Source organism: Colobus angolensis, unplaced genomic scaffold (assembly GCF_000951035.1).
Source record: "Colobus angolensis palliatus isolate OR3802 unplaced genomic scaffold, Cang.pa_1.0 Scaffold280, whole genome shotgun sequence".
NCBI classification, from domain to species: Eukaryota; Metazoa; Chordata; class Mammalia; order Primates; family Cercopithecidae; genus Colobus; species Colobus angolensis.
This window is the reverse complement of record NW_012116044.1, coordinates 1,076,034-1,100,594: the sequence shown is the minus strand read 5'-3', so window position 1 is coordinate 1,100,594 and position 24,561 is coordinate 1,076,034. Positions and strand designations below refer to the sequence as shown.

The 24,561-nt window shown below is 37.9% G+C and overlaps 1 protein-coding gene across 3 annotated transcripts in view; it reads right to left on the bottom strand.

Moving 5' to 3' along the window:
• The window catches only part of ADAD1 (adenosine deaminase domain containing 1 (testis-specific)), a 52,371-nt gene extending 28,190 nt beyond the window's left edge, over window positions 1-24,181 (bottom strand). The window contains exons 1-7 of one of the 3 annotated variants that reach the window (XM_011948614.1): window positions 24,033-24,181; window positions 23,699-23,771; window positions 22,892-23,071; window positions 21,962-22,150; window positions 19,186-19,353; window positions 8,768-8,836; window positions 6,076-6,201 (exon numbers count right to left, since the gene is read on the bottom strand). In XM_011948614.1, coding sequence (XP_011804004.1) covers window positions 6,076-6,201; window positions 8,768-8,836; window positions 19,186-19,353; window positions 21,962-22,150; window positions 22,892-23,071; window positions 23,699-23,771; window positions 24,033-24,065 — 838 coding nt within the window. In that variant the 5' untranslated portion in view covers window positions 24,066-24,181. Of the gene's footprint in view, window positions 1-6,075; window positions 6,202-8,767; window positions 8,837-19,185; window positions 19,354-21,961; window positions 22,151-22,891; window positions 23,072-23,459; window positions 23,772-24,032 lie in introns of those variants that run through there. The other 2 variants (XM_011948616.1, XM_011948615.1) reach the window with 2 other exon arrangements.
• Window positions 24,182-24,561: the final 380 nt, after the last annotated feature.

The following is a 24,561-nucleotide window of genomic DNA, read 5'->3' as shown; positions in this document are numbered from 1 at the left end:
TCTTGGCCTCCCAAAGTGCTGGGATTACAGGTTTGAGCCACCACGCCCAGCCGAAGCAAAGAATCTTAAGAGCTGTGAGAAAAAAGCATCAGGTAACCTATAAAGGAAAACCTATCAGATTAACAGATTTCTCAGCAGAAACCCTACAAGTCTGAAGGGATTGGGGTCTTATCTTTAGACTCTTTAAACAATAATTATCAGCCAAGAATATTGTATCCAGCAAAACTGAGCTTCATGAATGAAGGAAAGATAAAGTCTTTTTCAGACAAACAAATGCTAAGAGAATTCACCACTACAAAGCCAGTATTAAATAAATGCTAAAAGGAATTACAGATCTTGAAACAAAATTATCAAAATACACCAAAATAGAACCTCCTAAAAGCATAAATTTCATAGGGCCTATAAAACCATAACACAATTAAAGAAAAAACACTCAAGGTATTTAGGCAACAACTAGCATGATTAATAGAACAGTACCCCATATCTCAAGACTAATATTGTATGTAAATGACCTAAATGCTCTACTTAAAAGATACAGAATTGTAGAATGGATAAGAACTCACCAACCAAGTTTCTGCTGTCTTCAAGAGACTCACCTAACACATAAGGACTCACATAAGGTAAAGGGGTGGAAAAAGACACTCCATGCAAATGGCAACCAAAAGCAAGCAGGAGTAGCTATTCTTATATCAGACAAAACAAACTTTAAAGCAGTAGCAGTTAAAAAAGACATAGAGGGACATCATATGATGATAAAAGGATTAGTCCAACAGGAAAATATCATAATCCTAAATAAATAATGCACTTAATATTGGAGCTCACAAATTTATAAAATAATTACTACTACTTAAGAAAAAAGATAGATGGCAACACAATAATAGTGGGGAACTTTAATACTCCACTAACAACACTACACTGGTCATCAAGACAGAAAGTCAACAAACAATGAACTTAAACTATACCCTACAACAAATGAACTTAGCAGATATTTACAGAACATTCTACCCAACAACTGCAGAATATACATTCTATTCATTAGCACATGGAATATTCTACCAGATAGACCATATGAGAGGTCACAAAACAAGTCTCAGTAAATTTAAGAAAACTGAAATTATATCAAGTACTCTCTCAGACTATAGTGGAATAAATTTGGAAATTAACTCCAAAACGAACCCTCAAAACTATACAAATATATGGAAATTAAATAATCTGCTCTTGAATGATCTTTGTATCAACAATGAGGTCAACATGGAAATTAAAAAAATATTTGAACTAAACAATAATTGTGACACAATCAATCAAAACCTCTAGGATATAGCAAAAGTGGTGCTAAGAGGGACACTCACAGCATTAAATGCCTATATCAAAAGTCTGAAAGGGCACAAACAGACTAATCTAAAGTGACGCCTCAAGGAACTAGAAAAACAAGAACAAACCCAAACCCAGTAGAAGAAAAGATATAATAAAGATCGGGGCAGAAACAGATAAAACTGAAACAAAAAACACCAAAAACAAAAGATAAATGAAACGAAAAGCTGGTTCTTTGAAAAGACAAACAAAATTGATAGACCAGTAGTGAGATTAACCAAGAAAAGAAGAGAGAAGATCCAAATAAGCTCAATCAGAAACAAGACAGGAGATATTATAAGTGATGACACCAAAATACAAACGATCATTCAAGGTTACTATGAACACCTTCACATGCACAAACTAGAAAACCTAGAAGAGATGGATAAATTCCTGAAAACAGACACCCTCCTAGATTAAGCCAGGAAGAAATAGAAACTCTGAACAAACCAATAAAAAGCAGTAAGAGTGAAACCATAATTTTAAAAAGGCCAAAAAAAAGTTCACAACTGGACAGATTCACAGCTGAATTCTATCAGACATTCAAAGAAGAATTGTTACCAATCTTACTGAAACTATTCCAAAAATGGAGAAAGAGGGAATGCTCCCTAAAACATTCTGTGAAACCAGTATCACCCTAATACCAAAACCAGCAAAAGACATTAAATAAAAGAAAAACTAAAGACCAATATCCCTGATGAACATAGAAGCAAAAATCCTCAACAAAAATACTAGCTAACTGGATCCAAGAGCATAAAAAGATTATACACCATGATCAAGTGGGTTTCATACCAGGGATGTAGGGATGGTTTAACACATGCAAGTTGATAAATGTGATACACCACATAAACAGAATTAAAAACAAAAATTATGTGATCATCTCAATAGATACAGAAAAAGCATTTGACAAAATCCAGCATCCCTTTAAGATTAAAACCCTCAGCAAAATTAGCATAGGAGGGACACAACTTAAGGTAATAAAAGCCATCTATGACTAACACACAGTCCGCATTACTGAACAGGGAAATGTTCAAAGTATTCCCCCTGAGAAAGAACTGGAACAAGACAAGGATGCCCACGCTCATTATTTCTATTCAACATAGTACTGGAAGTCCTAGCCAGAGCAACCTGACAAGAGACAGAAATAAAGAACGTCCAAATCAGTAAAGAGGGAGTCAAACTGTCACTGTTCACTGATGATATGATCATATACCTAGAAAACCCTAAAGAGTCATCCAAAAACCTCCCAGAGCTGATAAATGAATTCAATAAAGTTTCAGGATACAAAATCAATGTACAAAAATCAGTATCTCTGCTATGCACCAACAGTGACCAAGCTGAGAATCAAATCAAGAACTAAACCCCCTTTACAACAGCTAAAAAAAAAAAAAAAAAATAGGAATATACCTAACCAAGGAGGTGAAAGATCTCTACAAGGGAAACCAAATACACTGCTGAAAGAAATCACAGATGACAGAAACAAATGGAAACACATCCCATGCTCAAGGATGGGTAGAATCAATATTGTGAAAATCAACATACTGCCAGAAGCAAATCTACAGATTCAAAGCAATTCCCATTGAAATACCATCATTGTTCTTCACAGAACTAGAAAAAATCCTAAAATTCACATAGAACCAAAAAATAACCTGCATAGCCTAAGTAAGACTAATCAAAAAGAACAAATCTGGAGGCATCACATTACCAGACTTCAAACTATATACTACAAAGCTACAGTTACCAAAACAACATGGTATTGGTATTGGTATACAACTAGGCATGCAGAAAAATGGAACAGAATAGAGAACCCAGAAATACAACAAAATACTTATAGTCAACTGACCTTTGACACAGCAAACAAATACATAAAGTGGGGAAAGGACACCCTATTCAACAAATGACTCTAGGATAATTGGCAAGCCACATGTAGAACAATAAAACTGGGTCCCTCATCTCTCACCTCATACAAAAATCAACTCAAGATGGATCAAAGACTTAAATCTAAGACATTAAGCCATAAAAATTCTAGAAGGTAACGTTGGAAAAACTCTTCTACATTTTGGCTTAGGCAAAGAGTTCATGACCAAGAACCCAAAAGTAAATGCAACAAAAACAAAGATTAAATAGATGAGGCTTAAACTAAAACACTTCTGCACAGCAAAAGAAAAAATCAGCAGAGTAATCAGACAACACGCAGAGTGGGAGAAAATCTTTGCAAACTATGCATCTGACAAAGGACTAATATCCAGAGTCTATAAGGAACTCAAATCAGCAAGAAAAAAACAAATAATCCCATCAAAAAAATGGGCTAAGGACACAAATAGACAATTCTCTAAAGAAGATATAAAATGGCCAAAAATTATATGAAAAAGTGCTCAACATCACTAACATTCAGGAAATGCAAATCAAAACCACAATGCAATACCACCTTACTCCTGCAAGACTGGCTATAAATTAAAAATTAAAATAATAACGGATGTTGACGTGCATGTGGTATAAAGGGAATACTTTTACAATGTTGGTGGGAATGTAAACTAGTACAATTTCTATGGAAAACAGTAAAGAGATTCCTTAAAGAACTAAAGGTAGAATTATCATTTAATCCAGCAATCCCACTACTGGGTATCTACTCAGAAGAAAAAAAGTCATTATATGAAAAAGACACCTGCATACACGTTTATAGCAGCACAATTTGCAATTGCAAAAATATGGAACCAGCCCAAATGCCCATCAATAATGAGTGGATAAAGAAATTGTGGCATACACACACACACACACCCCCTGGAATACTACTCAGCCTGGACAGAGTTGGAGACCATTATTCTAAGGGAAGTAATGAGGAATGGAAAAATCAAACATTGTATGTTCTCACTTACAAGTGGGAGCTAAGCCAGGAAGACACGAAGGCATAAGAATGATATAATGAACTCTGGGGCCCCGGGGGAAGGGTAGTAGAGGGGATGAGGGATAACATTGGGTACAGCATAGACTGCTTGGGTCATGGGTGCATCAAAATCTCAGAAATCGCCACTAAAGAACTTATCTCTGTAAACAACCACCACTCGTTCCCCCAAAACTACTGAAATTTTTTAAAACTTGATGAGGCAAAGTTTCTAATAATACATCTTAAATATGTGTTGATTGCGTGAGTGACTCCAGGAATGTTCATCTGATTTCACTCAGGCTTTTCCTGCTTATATTCATACTCATATTATCTAAAACTACATTTATTATTCTTATCCATGCTCTTCTCCAATCAGCTTCACAGTAGCTTCTAGATTCCCTATGGATGAGGAAACATGATTATCCTATGTCAACTTTAAATGTTGGTGTTACTTTTTATTCATGTCATTTCATCTATCACTTATTGTCCACTTTTACCTTATCAATTTTTTTTAAAACTGTATTTTTCCCTTCCCATTTATGTCCATCTCAACTCTAATGTAGGCACTCCATCACAACTACATAAATTGTGATTCCATAATTCAGGTTTAACCCCAGAAATCTTTTAAAAAATTATTTGTCAATTATTGTTTAAATACTCATTTATCTTCATCATTACAAATGAAATTAGACTTTTACTAAATGCCAAGTACTATGCTAAATACTTTATTGACATTATTATATCTAATCCTAACAACTCCATGAAGTTGGGTTGTTATTGTTTCTATTATCTCTACTTTTAGGAAATGAGAAAAAATTAAAGCATAGAGATGTTAAGTATATAATTTGCCCAAAGTAATTTAAATAGCAGAACTGAGTCTGATTAATGCTCCCAACAATTATAGCCCACAGTCTATCACTGTTTGAAATTACAGCTTTAATTGATCTTGTTAAATTTAACTTTTGACCTGTTTTTAAACCACTCCATAATCTGGCACTATTTTATCAATAATTGCATTTTGTATTACTCCTGTACATAGACTAATCTGTACTAGCAATAAATTTACCTCATTGTCCTGCAGTTTTCTCACTGCTACTTCCCTCATTCCTTTCTCTATGCAAAAATGTCTTCCTTTCTTCTATTTATCCAAATTTTATCAACCCTTAAAGTTACAGCTTAAGTCATGCCTATTCCAAAAGATTTTAAACTCTATCATTTCTTTTCTATCTATGAATTCTCACACACTTTTTGCCTTATGGAAAACAAGTTTTAACTTTTATCATCTTAGACTTTCAACTAGTATATTTATCTACCGTGCCTACTTAGATCATAACAACTCCTTAAGAATAGGAATCAAATCTCAAATTGTTTCTATGTAATTTATAATATCTAAATCAGAGATGAATGTAAGACTCAAATGGTTTCAATTAATGATGAACTCAGAACATTAAAGGGTTAACAAAAGATAAAAACATAGTTAGAATCACAACTTTATATGTCCACAAGAATAAGATTCCATATATCAATCTTTTCTTACTTGTAAAAGAAGAAAAGATGCTATTCTTAATGTTACTGAGGACTAGATTTCAGGAGGGTAGTGGTGCCAGCAGGGCTAAGGTTTAAAATGTTAGGACTTTTACCATTTTGCAGTTCTCTGTTGGGTCCTGGTCAGTGTGCTTTATTTCTGCTCTGGAGAAGCTTTGTGTTTAATGACCCACACTTACCAGAAAAAGTCACTTCAAATCAATGCAACACCGTTGTGTACAGGAGCAAAGATAGTTAACTAAAATATTACTATTAGATTATTACAATATTACTTTTTCCCAAATATTTGGACTTACCTCTTTCAATTATAAAAGCAGCCAATGAACTGCTATATTTCAGGTATTCTGAATGATTAGAAATTAGTTGATTAAATGTTTCTTTAACAATCTGTGAAATCTTTGCATACTGAATATGTCTCCCTTCTAGAAAAAAATCAAAACATAAATTTCAAGAACATTGTCCTCCTCCCAGAGCTGTCTTATTATTCTTATCATAACCTTACAATCAAATTATTTAATAATTTATAGATATCTGTAAGCAAATTTATAATTTAGGTCATGACTGAGATTTCAAAGTTTTCAATTCTAAAAGAATATGAGTTATTGAGCTTCTTGGATAACTTATAAAAAGATGTGTCAGTATTACATACTAGCAGACTACTGATTTATATCTGTAGAGTTTGTCTGATGATATATTCAAAAGTCATACTGGACACAAGACAATTCTTTGTTGTACAGGTATGTGTCACACATTTTGCAAGATGACCAGCACCCCACTGAATGCCCTAATCATTGTGACAACCAAAATACATTCTCTTATTATTTGTCCCATTGAGAACCGCTACAAACCACTAAGCATTTAGATTCTTTTTTTTTTTTTTTTGAGACAGAGTCTCGCTCTGTCGCCCAGGCTGGAGTGCAGTGGCCAGATCTCAGCTCACTGCAAGCTCCGCCTCCCGGGTTCCCACTATTCTCCTGCCTCAGCCTCCCGAGTAGCTGGGACTACAGGTGCCCGCCACCACCATGCCCGGCTAATTTTTTTGTATTTTTAGTAAAGATGGGGTTTCACCATATTGGCCAGGCTGGTCTTGAACTCCCGACCTCATGATCCACTCACCTTGGCCTCACAAAGTGCTGGGATTATAGGCATGAGCCATCGTGCCTGGCCTCATTATTTTTAAAGAAGATATGGTCCAGTTAGAAACATATAGCAAAGTAGGCTGGACGTGGTGGCTTACGCCTGTAATCCCAGTACTTTGGGAGGCTGAGGCAGCAGATCGCTTGAGGTCAAGAGTTTGGGACCAGTCTCGTCGACATGGTGAAACCCTGTCTCTACTAAAAATAGAGGTAGAGACAGGGTTTGGTGGTGGGTGTCTGTAATTCCAGCTACTTGGGAGCCTGAGGCAGGAGAATCACTTGAAACTGGGAGGCAGAGGTTGTAGTGAGCTGAGATTGTGCCACCGCACTCCAGCCTGGGTGACAAGAGCAAAACTCCATCTCAAATAAATAAATAAATAAATACACACACACACACACACACACACACACACACACACACACACACACACACACACACATATACACATATATACATATAGCAAACCAGACAGGCTGGGAAATAGTGACTACTTCTGTAACTGGCCCAATAGTCTGCGGGTCTCAAATCATTCTTCTTCAAAAGTTATAACATTCAAAACTTGTTTTTACCCATAAATTTAAAGAATTTGCTTTCCCTTTTCTGACAAATATATGTCTCCTGATCTGAGCCTACCAAACCTGGTATTAAAAATACATATATAAAAACTACATATTCTTTCTCACAGATTATCACTTGCTTTCCTTAAGTAACAGCAATCCATATTATTTGCCATCCTTGACTTAGGATTCTATCCTCTTATTCACTAAAAATGTCCACAGAAGTTGAAAGGAAAGACAAGAGCCTCTTCTCATGTTAAGAGATCACTGCTGTAGGACTGATCCCTCATTGCCCTCACTTCATCAATTCTTACAACTGTTAGGCCAGACACTATATCTAACTATTGGTGGATTTTGTCTTTTGAAAGGGCCTATTTTCCCTGGTCTGGTCTTTTTCTTTCAAGCAAGCACACAAATATGCAAGGCCTTTTACTCTGTCTTAGAAAGACAGTGAATGCTGAATAGGCATAGAACTTTTCAAATCCTAGCCTGCAGGCCAGGAAAATGGAAAATAAAGGTTCCTTTTCTTTTGCCTCTTACAAATACTTGTTAAAGTCTGAAGTGTGCTCACTAGGTAGTAAAAGTAAAAATTAAGAATAATTGTCTAGCTTTCAGGATATTCATAATCTAACAGGCAAAGTATATAATAACTACCATACAATGTGAAATGTGATTGTTAAAATAAAATAATATTAGTTACTATTTAGTGAGCATCTATGGTGTGCTAGGCACTGATGTAAGAATTTTACATTTATGAATTCATTTAATCCTCATAATAACCCTATGAGATAATTACTATAATAACTATTTTACAGATGAGTAAAAAAGGTACACAGAGAAGTAACAGGTCACACAACTAGGCCACACTAGGTCACACAACTAGTAAAATGAAGCTGTAGCTTTCTCGGGCTTGAGTGACAAATAATGGCCATTAAAACTAAATAAACAAATTATTTGAAATGAATGTTTCAAATGATCTCGAAGTACCAGAAAGCCATTGGTTTTCATTTATGACAAGCCTACCAAAACAAAGAATTCTAAAAAAGATGAAATTGATAAAACATCTCCTTACAGGAAAAAAAACAACCTTTTCTTCAGTCTTTCCTCTCCATTCCTTATTTCTTTCATTTTTAGCATACTATAGAAAAAAATTCTCCTTTTTGTAGAAGTGTGAGAGGTTTGGATGATAAAGTGTTAATGTACATTTTTGCACCTATGCTTATTTTAATTATGTTGTTACTATTTTTAATTGGGCTACTCTTCTAAAGAAGAACATCACAAAAAACTTTCCTACCATAATGTACTTTTGAAACATATGCTGGTTCAGGTAAAACAACAGGTTCTGCAGGAAAAGGAGGAGGACCTGTAAACAAAACAAAAACATAAGGAAACATGAAACTTCAACATTCCAAAGAGCTGGTATTTCTCTTTTGTTCTGTAATGAAACAGCAATCCAAAAATTATTTTTTTCTGTATTTTTGCCAACTCTGGGCCATCAAATACTCATTAGCTCAGCCCTGATAAATGTCTCTCCTATTTTGAAATTGTTTATGCAAACAAATTTCTGAGTTTCCTAATCTTACACTACAATATTGCTTGCTTTGTAATAGATGAAACATCCTGAAAAGCTGCTAAAATGAAGTCCTATTTTAGACACTTGTAAACAACTTTCTATTTACAATACTGTGAAAAACATTTTAAATTAATGCTCTATTAAAAATTAATGAGTAAAGTATCATTTTATAAATAACACTATTTTATCAGGACATTTTTCTAAGGGAATGCTACATTCACAGTTTTCAATGCTTTTAGCCCTACTCTTTACAACTGCTTTTCAATTTGGTCTCCAAAGTTAGGGAGTACAGAAAAAAGTTTAAAACCACTAAACCTGCGGACAAAATAATAATAACAATAATCAGGAAAACTTAAGGAGGAAGCTCCAGAAGCCAAGGTACCAATTAAAATAGTCAGTTTCTTTTAAGAATCAGTCATAAAGACAAAGAAAGCAAACAGAACTGCTTCTCTAGAATTAATTTTGAGGAAGACAGATATGAGCAAAGATGACAATGTCACCTTAGAGCTCATACCAGTAACAGAAAAATACTAAGTATGGTTTAGATACATACACTCTGGACTTTTTATTTTTTTAATCTGATAAGAAATTCCAGTTTTATTTAGAGCACTACATCCCCCATACCATATAGTAACATTATTTATAAAGCATAATTTTTTTTTTCCAAAAACTTTCAACTTTTTAGATACAAGAGGTACGTGTGTAGGTTTGTTAACTGGGAATACTGCATGATGCTGAGGTTTAGAATATGGATTCCATCACCCTGATTGTGAGCATAGTATTCACAGGTAGTTTTTCTTTTACCCCCACCTCCCCCCACCCTTTAGTAGTCCACAGTGTCTACTGTTCCAATATTTATGGCTATATATGCTTAATGCATACCTCCTAACATTAACAACAACTGAGAACTTGAGGTATTTAGTTTTCCGTTCCTGTGTTCATTTGCTTAGGATTATGGCCTCCAGCTCCATCCATGTTGCTGCAAAGGACATGACTTTATTTTTTTTAATGGCTGTATAGTAGTCCACAGTTGTATATATACCACACTTTCTTTATCCAATCTACTACTGATGGACACCTGGGTTGATTCAATGTCTTTGTTGTTGTGAATAGTGCAGAGATGAACATAAGAGTGCACGTGTCTTTTTGATAGAATAATTTACTTTCTTTTGGTTATAAACCCAGTAATAGAGTTGTTGACATTCTGGGTTTTAGATAAGCAGAACTTTAAAACTCAGAGAAAGATAGATTTCATTCCATGGAATGAAAATTAAAGACACGAAATCCTATATATTAGGCATAAATAATTTCAACAAACAAAGACAGACTGTACAAGATGTTTTGCATTTTAAAACACCAAGTACAAGGCCAGACATGTTGGCTCACGCTTGTAATCCCAGCACTTTGGGAGGCTTAATTGAGCAGATCACTTAAGGCCGAGAGTTTGAGACCAGCCTGGGCAACACGGCAAAACCCCATCTTTACTAAAACTACAAAGATTAGCTGGGCATGGTGGCGTGCATCTGTAATCCCAGCTACTCAGGAAGCTGAAGTACGAGAATCACTTGAACCTGGAAGATGGAGGTTGCAGTGAGCTGAGACTGTGCCATTGCCCTCCAGTATGGATGACAGAGAGACTCTGTCTCAAAACAAAAAACAAACAAACAAAAACAAACAAACAAAAGAAAGAAGTCCCAAGACTTGTCCCCACAGCCCAACATACTGGCTGTGGCAGTCTGTGGCCGGAGGACGTCTTCAGGCCTAAACCTGACCCATCCTCCCTCATTGGGTGGGGTTTCCCTGCAGGATCTCCAATAACTCCAGCTAGAGGCTCACGGACAGAATTTGGATCTCCCTGGTCCTGAGCCCCTAAGTGGGAAGGGTGGCGGCAATCTCTGTGGACCAGCAGACTTAGCCTCTCCTCCTGATAGTCCTGAGGAATCTGGGCAGCACAGAGGAGTGGGTTTCTCCCCAGTGAAGCACACCCTCTCCAACAAAGGACAAAGTGCTCTGTTAAGCGGGTCCTGCTCCCCGTGCCACCCAACTGGGTGAGACATTCAAACAGGGGTTGTCACGCACATTATACAGGAGTGATCCTACCGGCATCAGGTTGGTGCCCCTCAAAGTCAGAGGCCCCAGAGGGCGGAGCAGGCACCCATCTTTGCTGTTCTCTAGCCTCCCTGAGTGACATCTCCAGGCACCGGAGAGAATCAGATGAATAGAGCCTGAAGTGAACCCCCAGCAAACTGCAGCAGCCTTACAGAAGAGGGACCTGACTATTGAAAGAAAAACTAATAAGCAGAAAGCAACAATAGCATCAACAAGAACAAAAAAGCTCCCCAAAAACCCTATCCAAGGGTCAGCAGGCTCAAAGACTGAAACTAGACAATCTCACGAAGATGATAAAGAATCAATGAAAAAACACTGAAAACCCAAAAGGCCAGAGTGCCTCTTCTCCTACAAATGATCACAATGTCTCTCCATCAAGGGCACATAACTGAACGGAGGATCAGATGGACAAACTGACAGAAGTATGATTCAGAAGATGGGTAATAAAAAACTACGCTGAGCTAAAAGGAGCATGTTCTAACCCAATGCAAAGAAGCAAGCTAAGAACCTTGATAAAAGGGTAGAGGAATTGCTAACTAGAATAACCAGTTCAGATAAACTACCTGATGGAGCTGAAAAACACAGCCCGAGAACTTTGTGAAGCATATACAACTATCAACAGCTGAATCGACCAAGCAGAAAAAAGGGTATCAGAATTTGAAGACCACTCACTGAAATAAGACATGCAAACAAGAATAGACAAAAAAAAAAAAGAAAAGGAACAAAGACTCTAATAAATATGGGACTTCATAAAAAGACCGAACCTGTGACTGACTGGAGTACCAGAAGGAGACAGGGAGAATGGAAACAAGCTGGAGAACACACTGCAGGATGGTATTCAGGAGAACTTCCACAACCTAGCAAGACAGGACAACATGCAAATTCAGGAAATACAGAGAACACCATTAAGATACTCCATAAGAAGATCAACCCCAAGACACATAATCATCAGATTCTCCAAGGCTGAAATGAAGGAAAACCTGTTAAGGGCAGCCAGAGAGAAAGGCCAGGTCACCTACAAAGGGAAACTCATCAGATTAACAGTGGACCTCTCAGCAGAAACTCTACAAGCCAGAAGAGATTGGGGGCCAATGTTCAACATTCTTAAAGAAAAGAATTATCAACCCAGAATTTCATATCCAGCCAAACTAAGCTTCATCAGTGAAGAAGTAAAATCCTTTCCAGAGAAGCAAATGCTGAGGGATTTCATTACCACCAGATGTGCCCTGCAAGAACTCCTGAAAGAAGCACTAAATACAGAAATGAAAAACTGGAACTAGCCACTGCAAAAACACACCAAAATATAAAGACCAATGACACTATGAATAAACTAGTGCATCAAGTAGTGTGCAAAATAGCCAAATAGCATCAGGATGACAGGATCAAATTCACATGTAACAACACTAACTTTAAATGTAAATGGGCTAAATGCCCCAATTAAAGCACACAGACTGGCAAACTGGGTAAGGAGTCAAGACCCATTGGTGTACTGTATTCAGGAGATCCATCTTATGTACAAAGAAACAAACAGGCTCAAAATAAAGGGATGGAGGAAAATCTACCAAGTAAATGGAAAGCGAAAAAAGCAGAGGTTGCAATCCTAGTCTCTGACAAAACAGACTTTAAAACAACAAAGATCAAAAAAGACAAAGGAGGGCATTACATAATGGTAAAGGGAATAATTCAACAAGAAGAGCTATTCTAAATATATATGCATCCAATATAGGAGCACCCAGATTCTTAAAACAAATTCTTAGAAATCTACAAAGAGACTTAGAGTCCCACACAATAACAGTGGGAGACTTGAACATCATACTGTCAGTATTAGACAGATCAATGAGACAGAAAATTAACAAGCATATTCAGGATTTGAACTCAACTCTGGATCAAGTGGACCTGGCAGACATCTACAGAATTCTCCACTCCAAATCAACAGAATATACACTCTTCTCAGTGCCACATGGCACTTAATTCTAAAATCAACCACGTAATTGGAAGTAAAACACTCCTAAGCAAATGCAAAATAACTGAAATCCTAACAAACAGACTGTCAGACCACAGTGCAATAAAATTAGAACTCAGGATTAAGAAACTCACTCAAGACCACACGATTTATTGGAAACTGAACAACCTGTTTCTGAATGATTCCTGGGTAAATAATGAAATTAAGGCAGAAATCAAGAAGTTCTTTGAAACCAATGAGAACAAAGAGACAATGTACCAGAATCTCTGGGACACAGCTAAAGTAGTGTTAAGAGGGAAATTTATAGCACTAAATGCCCACATCAGAAAGCTAGAAAGATCTGATATTGATACCCAAACATCAATTAAAAGAGCTTGAGAGGCAAGAGTAAACTAATCCAAAAACTAGCAGAAGACAAAAAATAACTAAGATCAGAGCGGAACCGAAGGAGACAGAGACATGAAAAGCCATCCAAAAAAATCGAATACACAGGAACTTTTTTTTTCTTTTTTTAAACAAATTAACAAAATAGACTGCTAGCTAGACTAATAAGAAGGGAGAAGAATCAAACAGACACAATAAAAAATGATAAAGGGGATATCACCACTGACCCCATGGAAATACAAACTATCATCAGAGAATGCTACGAACACCTCTACAAAAATAACCTAGAAAATCTGGAAGAAATGGATAAATTCCTGGATGCATACACCCTCCCAAGACTAAACGAGGAAGAAGTCAAATCCCTGAATAGACCAGTAACAAGCTCTGAAATTGAGGCAGTAATTAATAGCCTACCAACCAAAAAAAAGTTGAGGACTAGATGGATTCACAGCTGAATTCTACCAGAAATACAAAGAGGAGCTGGTACCATTCCTTCTGAAACTATTCTAAACAATGGAAAAGGAAGTACTCCTCCCTAACTAATTTTATGAAGCCAGCATCATCCTGATACTAAAACCAGGAAGAGACACAACAAAAAAGGAAAACTTCAGGCCAATACACCTGATGAACATCAATGGAAAAATCTGCAATAAAATACTGGCAAATGAAATCCAGCAGCACATCAAAAAACTTATTTACCACAATCAAGTCGGCTTCATCCCTGGAATGCAAGGCTGGTTCAACATACACAAATCAATAATGTAATCAATCCATCATATAAACAGAACCAAAGACAAAAACCACATGACTATCTTAATAAATGCAGAAAAGGCCTTTGATATAACTCAACATCCCTTCATGTTAAAAACTCTCAATATACAAGGTATTGATGGAACATGGCTCAAAATAATAAGAGTTATTTATTACAAACCAAAGCCAATATATTGAATGGGCAAAAGCTGGAAACATTCCCTTTTAAAACTGGCACAAGACAAGGATGCCTTCCCTCACCACTCCTATTCAACATAGTTTTGGAAGTTCTGGCCGGGGCAATCAGGGAAGACAAAGAAATAAAAGGTATTCAAATAGCAAGAGAGGAAGTCAAGTTGTCTCTGTTTGTAGACATGATTTTGTATTTAGAAAACCCCATCTTTTCAGCCCCCAAACTTCCTGAACTGAGATGCAACTTCAGCAAAGTCTCAGGATACAAAATCAATGTGCAAAAACCACAAGCCTTCCTTTACACCAAGAGTAAGCAAGCAGAAAGCCAAAGCATGAATAAACTCCCATTCACAATCACTAGCAATAAAATACCTAGCAATATAGCTAACAAGGAATGTGAAGGACCTCTTCAAGAACTACAAACCACTCCTCAGGGAAATAAGAAGGGACACAAACAAATGGAAAAACATTCCATCCTCATGGGTAGAACAATCAATATTGTGAAAATGGTCATACTGCCCAAAGTAATTTATAGATTCAATGCTACTTTCCCAAACTACCACTGACATTCTTCACAGAATTAGAAAACTCTATTTCAAATTTCATATGAAATCAAAGAAGACCCCATATAGCCAAGACAATCCTAAGCAAAAAGAACAAAGCTGGAGGCACTATGCTACCTGACTTCAAACTATACTATAAGGCTACAGTAACCAAAACAGCATGGTACTGGTACCAAAATGGATATATAGACCATTGGAGCAGAACAGATACCTCAGAAATAACTCCACACATCTACAACCATCTGATCTTCGACAAACTGGACAAAAACAAGCAAACGGGAAAGGATCTCCTATTCAGTAATGGTGCTGGGAAAACTGGCTGGTCATATGCAGAAAACTGAAACTCTACCCCTTCCTTACACCTTATATAAAAATTAACTCAAGATGGATTAAAGACTTAAATGTAAAGCCCAAAATCATAAAAACCCTAGAAGAAAACCTAGGCAATACCATTCAGGACACAGGCATGGGCAAAGACTTCATGATAAAAATGCCAAAAGCAATTGCAACAAAAGCCAAAATTGACAAATGTGATCTAATTAAACAGAAGAGCATATGCACAGCAAAAGAAACTATGATTAGAGTAAACAGGCAACCTACAAATTGGGAGAAAATTTTTGCAATCTACACATCTGACAAAGGTCTAATACCCAGAATTTACAAGGAACTTAAACATATTTACAAGAAAAAACAATCCCATCAAAAGGTGGGCAACAGATATGAACAGACACTTCTCAAAAGAAGAATTTACATGGCCAACAAACATATGAAAAAAAGCAAGATCAACATCACTGATCATCAGAAAAATGCAAATCAAAACCACAATGAGATACCAACTCATGCCAGTCAGAATGGCTATTACTAAAAAGTCAGGAAACAATAGATGCTGGTGAGGCTGTGGAGAAATAGGAATGCTTTTATATTGTTGGTGGGAATGTAAGTTAGTTTAACCACCGTGGAGGACAGTATGGTGATTCTTCAAGGATCAGAACCAGAAATACCATTTGACCCAGCATATATCATTACTGGGTATATATCCAAATGAATATAAATCATTCTACTATAAAGACACATGCATGCACACGTATGTTTATTGCAGCACTATTTACAATAGCAAAGACATGGAACCAACCCAAATGGCCATCAACGATAGGTTGGATAAAGAAAATGTGGTACATAGAATACTATGTGGCCATAAAAAGGAATGAGATCATGTCCTTTGCAGGGACATGGATGAAGCCAGAAGCCATCATCCTCAGCAAACTAACACAGAAACAGAAAACCAAATACTGCAGTTCTCACTCATAAGTGGGAGTTGAACATTGAGAACACATGGACAGAGAGAGGGGAACAACACACACCAGAGCCTTTTAGGGGGTGAGAGGTAGCGGAGGGAACAGAGGATGGGTTAATAGGTAAAGCAAACCACCACGGCACATGTATACCTATGTACAACAAACTGGCATGTTCTGCCCATGTATCCTTTTTTAATTCAAAAAAAAAAAAAAAAAAACTATATCAGGTCAGGCACAGTGACTCATGCCTATAATCCTAGCACTTTGGGAGGCTGAGGTGGGAGGATCATTTGAGGTCAGGAGTTCAAACCAGCCTGGCCAACATGGTGAAACCTGTCTCTACTAAAAATACAAAAATTAGCCGGGTGTGGTGGCAGGCACCTATAATCCCAGCTACTAGGGAGGTTGAGGCATGACGATCACTTGAATCCGGGAGGCGGAGGTTGCAGTGAGCAGAGATGCCACCACTGCACTCCAGCCTAGGTGACAGAGTGAGAGTCTGTTTCAAACAAAACAAAACAAAAAACACTACATAAAAAAAAATGTGCAAAATATTAATGAAGACATACATGAAAAATAATTTTAAAACAGTGATGAGCTCAAAATTTTGAAAAAAACTCAAGTTTTAGAAGTTCTATGTTGTGAATAAGAAGACCAGAAAAACTGTCAATAGAGAAAAGCAAAGAAATCAATACTGAATTCTTATCTTCTACATCCTTTCATAAGACAAATAGATGTTTTAAACTCAGTTGTCTAGAGTAGACAAATTAAAGAAGAAACTTATCGGGGGGAAAACCAGCCCCCGATAATTCAACGTTATTTCACGTAAGTTCTTTTCTATTTCCCTAAGTGTTGGCTGGTCTCAGAAATAAAGGGAAAGAGTACAAAAGGAGCCCCGGGGGAAGACATCACACGTCAGCAGGTTCTGTGATGTCCCCTAAGACACAAAACCAGCAAGGTTTTATTAGTGATTTTCAAAAGGGGAGGGAGTGTACGAATAGGGTGTGGGTCACAGAGATCACATGCTTCACAAGGTAATAAAATATCACAAGGCAAATGGAGGCAGGGCGAGATCACAGGACCAGGGCAACATTAAAATTGCTAATAAAGCTTTGGGCACACATTGTCATTGATAACATCTTATCAGGAGACAGGGCTTGAGAGCAGACAACCGGTCTGACCAAAATGTATTAGGCTGGAATTTCCTCATCCTAATAAGCCTGGGAGCACTACGTGAGACCGGGGCTTATTTCATCCCTTATCTACAACCGTAAAACACAGATGTTCCTAAAGCAGCCATTTTAGAGACCTTCCCTTGGGAATGCATTCTCTTTCTCAGGGATGTTCCTTGCTGAGAAAAAGAATTCAGCAATATTTCTCCTATTTGCTTTTGAAAGAAGAGAAATATGGCTCTGTTCCGCATAGCCCACAGGCAGCCAGACTTTAAAGTTATCTCCCTTGTTCCCTGAAAATTGCTGTTATCCTGTTCTTAAGGTGCCCAGATTTCATACTGTTCAAATACACATGCTACACAAAGAATTTGTGCAGTTAACGGAATCATCACAGGGTCCTGAGGCAGCATTCATCCTCAGCTTACAAAGATGACAGGATTAAGAGATTAAAGACAGGCATAGGAAATCACGAGAGTATTGATTGGGGAAGTGATATGTGTCCATGAAATCTTAACAATTTATGTTCAGAGACTGCAGTAAAGACAGGAGTAAGAAATTATAAAAGTATTAATTTGGGGAATTAATAAATGTCCATGAAATCTTCACAATTTATGTTTTTCCACCATGGCTTCAGCCAGTCCCTCCGTTCGGGGTCCCTGACTTCCTGTAACAGAAACTGTAGCTCACTATAGGGAAAAAGATGACCTTATTATTTTTTCAGGCTCTAGCCCAAGATAGAATATATTGTTAAAGAACTTTTTGTTGTCCTTAAGGCACTATTGGCACTTTTTGGAGAAAACAATAATGAATATAGAAGTGCTGATAGCAGAGATGGGTAAATGCCGCCTTAATTTTCAAAGTAGTGGCAGTAGACATGGTTAAATGCTACCTTAATTTTTACAGAGGGAAAAAAATAAATGTTTAGAAACTAAAGTTTGCAGACCACTGGGCCAAACATTTGCTAGTCGTACATAAACATTTTGAAAGCTATTAGGGAAAAAGTATGAGAAACTAATCATCAATATATTTTCTGATAATTCAATTGGATGCTTAGGAAATTCTATAGGTATGTTTTAACTTGAGTTCGACAAAGTATTTTAAATATTTTGTAATTTGTGTATTCTTCAGTATGCACTGGTTAATGACTTTGCATGCACTGTTTAATCCTAGTGACAACCACAGAAGGTAGCAACTATCACTATCCCCCCTCTCCAAATGAAACAGATTTAGAGGGCAAACAACTTGCCAGCATAGGGTCAATATGAGCAATCTAATTCTGGAGTTTACACACTTAATCTATTTGCTATGCTACCTTAGGTCATTTTCTCAAGTAATTCTACCATTTACTGAATTTAACACAAACTTCACAAACGCTGCATTTAAAACCTCTAAGTATTAAATGTATAATATTACATTCATAATAAGAACCTAACAAATTACAAAGAAAACTATATTTTAGGACTCAAACCCATTAACAATCTGACAAGTTACCGGACAGTTTAGCAACATGATTATACCTGTCAGTGCTGAAATACGCAAGAGCATTTTAACTACTATTAAATACATCAGTGGACAGCAACTGAAATAAATTATTCAAATCCTGCAACTTCTATCTTGTAGTTACCAAGTAGCTCATTAACATAAATCTTTCAGGTGATTCCTTTTGAAAAATTATACCTTTTATAAATACTTTATAATCAAAAGTATTTACCTGATGTTTCCAAAATTCGTGGTTCAGGTTCATCCAGTTGTAGAAGCTCATCAAGAGCTAATTTTGCTGCATTCGATCTAGACTCCTTTTTATTTTGTCCCAGTCCAGTCTTGTACTGAATACCATCCACCACAGCACAAAAGGCAAAATACGATCCCATAACATTACCTTGAAAAAGAACTCAGAATGAATGCTACAATAATTTTTACTGTATTCTTGCAAACAATGTCTGTACATGGGAAAACATTCCAGTACAAAAATTCTCAAAAACTACCTTCTAAACACCAACTTTACAAGTCTTTTTGTAGGACCAATAGGCGTTAAAGCTAAAGCTGAATGGGTGTCTGAACTAACTGAGGATTCAAGCAGCTAAGCTGGCTCCAGATTCAGTGTGAGCAATAGGGCCAGTAATAGAGTACTGATCACATATGGAGTGTCTAGTATAATTCCTGGCAATGGTAAACACTCCACTACCTGTCAAACGGCCAATGAGAGATAAAATGTGGAGATTTCAGGTAATATCTCACGTCTTTAAAACTTAAATACAAACGTCTTTAAAACTTTAATACAAAGAAAGCTGAAATTCTCCTACCCCTTGGATTGCCCTAATACACTTTCAAGCTCCAGAATATAAGAGATCCCTTTGAAGAAACCCTGTCAGGGCATTATGAGAAGCAACTCAACGCATTACAGCTGTGGAGGTTGGGGAGTTGGGGGGGGAGGGGAGGCGGGGAGAGGAAGAGAGAGGAAGAGAAAACCAAAACATAATGATAAACTAAAGAATTAAACAGAATGTCTAGTCATCACAATTTCTTTACCTAGCTTTTATATTTGGATGAAAAATGAAATGGTATTGTCTTGTCTCCTGTATTTACAGGTCAAAGGTTCTTCTGTTTGAAGTTTTGCTTGTTAGTATTTAGACTTTAGCAGGCCTTCAGGAATCTGACTGTCCACTCTTTGGTTACGGATGGCTACATACAATGCTGCCACACATAAACCCCACTATCTTATTTTCTCACATACTCATAAGTATGTTACATTAACTCTTTAATATGTACATCAACGTTTTACAAGCAACTCCTGACTGCTTCTGGGTAAACTGCTTTCCCCATAACATCTCAGACTTCAGTTTCCCAAGTTCCTTCCTTCATGATCACCTGGGTTCCAATCCAGGTTTACTAAATCAGAGAGCATTTTGTATAATTAACAAGTGGCCCAGATGATTCTTATGTATATCACACATCTTGGCTGGGTGCACTGGCTCACACCCGTAATCCCATCACTTTGGGAGGCTGAGGTTGGAGGATCTCTTGATGCCAGGAGTTCAAGGTCAGCCTAGGCAATATAGTGAGACTCCTTCTCTACAGAACATTTTGAAAATTAGCCAGGCCTGGTGGTGGATACCTGCACCAGTCTTAGCTATTTGGCTGGGGTGGGAGGATCACCATTGCACTCCAGCCTGGACTACAGAGTGAGAGCCTCTATCTAAAGAAAAAAAGATATTTCACCTAAAATTTATTAGTAAGTCTCCTGTGTCAGAATGCGGGACCTTTAAGCTTTAGCCTGTTTATAATTCGGGTTCTCAAACTTTAGTGTAAATCTAAATCACATGTAGAGCTATTTAAAAATTCTGACACTGTGGTTTCACTACCAAACACACTGGATTATTGAACTATACTTTGAGCATAAAATGTACACCATTAACCAACAGGTCATGTTTTTTAGTAGTTTTTGCTCAGAGCAGTGAAGATTTGTCCTGATCATTTATTTTTTCTTACAATGACCAATAGATTACATTTTCCAAGAGTAGTCTGAGATTACTGGAGGAAAGCTAACTAGTTACATGGAAATTAAGTCCACCTCCTACATTACCACCACCATCTATGTTAAGATATTATTTCTGTCACCTGTTAGTTTATGAGTATTTCATCCAAAACAACAGACTGAAACTTGATGTCGCTGTGACTATCTTTACTAAACTCTTGACAAGTTAAAATTATTTAGCAAAGATGTTAGCTTTGAGATCCATACTGGCAAGTTAGCACCAGAAAAATTAAAGAAAAAACCTAACTACTCGTGTGTGTGTACAAACACACACACATACTTATACATAGAGTTTTTAAAATTCAAAATTTTAAGCTGTCAAGGCCTCTTAAGAGCACTTATTCCTCCACTTTCCTAAAATCTTCCTAATCATTGGCTATAATGTGAAGAGATAAGAAACTACTTTCTACATTTTCCTTATCTGTACTCCTGTAGCCTTTCACAAACACAGCAAGGTTACAGATTATTCTGGTTGGGGAGTTTAATAGAGAATTGAGAAAACTGTAACAGACCAGTCTGCAGACAAAGTACTAATCATGTAATCGAATGCTTGAGTTTCAGAAGGCAAATTTGACCTTAACTTTTCTTAGGCATCAACCTCACAGAATCCTTCTCATAAAATAATTATAGTCCAAATATTTAACATCTTTACAAAAGCATGTTTATGATACAAGAAGTAATTATACCCCAAAATAGTCCATGAGACTAATTTCCATTCAGCTAGCCACACATAAAAAAATTACAATTCAATGATTATAAAACTTTGGTATATGTGAGTTATTTGTAGAGGCATCAATGGCTAAAGAGGTGTGAACACAAACATTTAAGTATTCTTGTGAAAACATACAATCAGTTACCCAACCCCAATATTAGATGAAAGAACTAAATTTAGCACCATTCTTGTGCTATACTTTTGGTTTTGGTTTTAAGACAGATACAATTTTACACTTGCCTGTTGTCACAGTTTCCTTAAGGTCAAGCTGAACTCGCTGCATTTGTGCAAACTGGTGCAAGGCTGACACAGGATTTATCTCTCCACGTTTGTATTTCATTATAAATTCCTTAGGTATTTTTTTTGGAGGAAGCACAGGATTTGAAATAGATGAAAGATTTTTGGAAAGCAATGGTTCTGGAAAATTACCTAAAAACAAATGTTATACTTGTCAATTTGGTTTTAAAAAAAAATGAGCAAAAGCACTAAATCCTCCCCAAAATGGAAGGTTATCCCAGATACACTTCGTCATGTTTTTCTTAAGTTTCTATTAAACAATTTTGGCACACATGACAAGCACCACATGTTATTGCATCTATCGAGTACTAAGACTATTTTGCAAAAAAGTAATATCGACATGTCATTGTTAAGTGATATCAAGGGTCATGGAATTTTACTGATGTCAAGGTCCTTCAGAAACCAAGCCATTTTTACAGATAATGTCACTAAGGCCTAGAATACAGAAAGACACAGATCTGGGACTAAAAACGTCGCTTCCGGCTCCCATCCACTATTTTTCTCACTGGATTCAATCGAATTTTAAAGTATGTTTGCCCCTGCTTTATACCTAACACTATGGTAAGTGCTATGTGGAATACAGAACAGTGTAAGTCCAGTGTCTTCCCTTATGCCTCACCTCAGAAAGGCAAGCCACACTTGAAGGGGGGGTGAACAGTCAAGGTGGTAACAGATGGTTAAACGAGTGGCACAGGTAAAGAGCTCTACAGGCCTCCTCCAAGTCTTGAGTCAGATGCCAGCTCCAGGTGGGACACGGCCATGGGTAAATGTCTATACAACCAGGAAACTTTTAAACCAGAGGCTCGACAGAACTTACTGGCCATCCCAGAATCTTAAAGAAATGATACATTGTTACAAATGAAAAAGTCGTACCCGTTACTTGCGTAACCTTAGATGCCATCTTGGACAGGCTGTAACTTTCTGAGGAACATCCTGTGGGTGTAGTTATCGTCTGTGTCGCTGGTTGAACTGGCAGGTTCTTTTTCAGCATCTGGGCAAAGCTGGGAACCTGCGAACTCTGAAACCAATGATTGTTGCTAGCCATTTTCTCACCTAGAGGTCACGATAAAATTGGCAGAAAACAAGACAAAACACTATATAAACTGAAAATATTTTCCCCAAACCACACCCCCCCCACCCCCCGGTTATTTCCATCAATGGCCTTGGCACATATTCGGATGACTAGAGTCAAATCCCTCTTGAACTGATCTCATGACTGCTTTTTGAGTTTTCATAGACACGGACCTCTTCTCTCCTGAATCCCTTCCCTAAACCTCTGCTACAAAAGAGGAAAGAAGGAACATAGAGAGGTCCGTGTAAAATACCTTAAAACTACTCGGGAGTTAGGGAAGATATTAGCAAGGTCAGGAAAAAAGAAGAGAAGAAAAAAAAAAATCAGCTCGGCGGTGGCCTCCTTAGTCCTAGACCAACCTCTACCCACCAAAGTTGTCCTTCCTGCCTTCTATGTGGGCAGATGGGAAGCTGCTGCCACGCCTCAGACCGGGGGCTCGCAGGCGGCTGCCGCCGCCGTTGCTCCCACCTCCCAGCCTCAACTTCTCGCTGCAAGCCGCTCTGCGCGAGGTCCACAGGGTCAGGGCCGCGTCTTTCAAAAGAGGCCTCGCGCTACCCCTGCAGGACCTGGGCCTGCGCCCCCGCGCCCTGCTTCGTCCAATCACTAACAGTCTCGGAGGCCGGCGCTCATGCGCCGCGCTTGCGCCAGCGTCTTGCCGCCGCCCTCCGCGTCCTGCGTCACCTAGGGAAGAGACGCCGACCTTCGCACGCGTTCGAGGCTTGCGTGACGTCGACTCTGTTCTCGGAACACAAGGACCAGGTTTAACTGACCGCCTTCCCCTTCTGGAGAAGCCAGGTAAAATCGCGCAGTTCGGCCTCCTCCCTACCATCCCGTGCCCCGCAGTAGCCCTGACAGAGCACTATAGCGATGATTGTTTATACTGCAGTTGTCTGTGCCTGGGGCCTCCTTCCCCAGAGCAGTTGAAGGCTGCCCAAGGGGTACCTGCGTGAGGGTTGTTTCAAGAAAACCCCTCATTTCATCCCCAATTGCAATCTGAGAAGGTGCCCATGGGGAAGCTTGACCTCCACGGTGGCCTTCCTGTTTACAGAAAAACTACCTCACACGTCCTGAAGCTTGGCCAGTGAGCGAACAATCATGAAAACAGATGGGGTCTTTGAGAGCAAATGGCTCTGCTCTCCGGATGACAAATGCAGTGTGGATGTTTTCAGTTCTTTGCTCTCCTAAAGGTTGAAGGAGGCCCCACTCGAGATGTTAGGTGGTAGTTCGTGGAAAGTAAGAATACTAAGTCACCCAACAGATTTCGGCATGTAAACAAAAAGTAATCCAAAGAATTGAGTAACTTTGTTATAACAAAATTTCAGTGCCCATCTACCTTTTTATAGGGATAAGTTTTCTCAGTAATTAAGTCAGATGTAAATCTCTTTTTTAAAAAAAGAAGGAAGCCAGGCGTGGTGGTGGGCACCGGTGGTCCCAGATACTGGAGAGGCTGAGGCAGAAGGACCAATTGAGC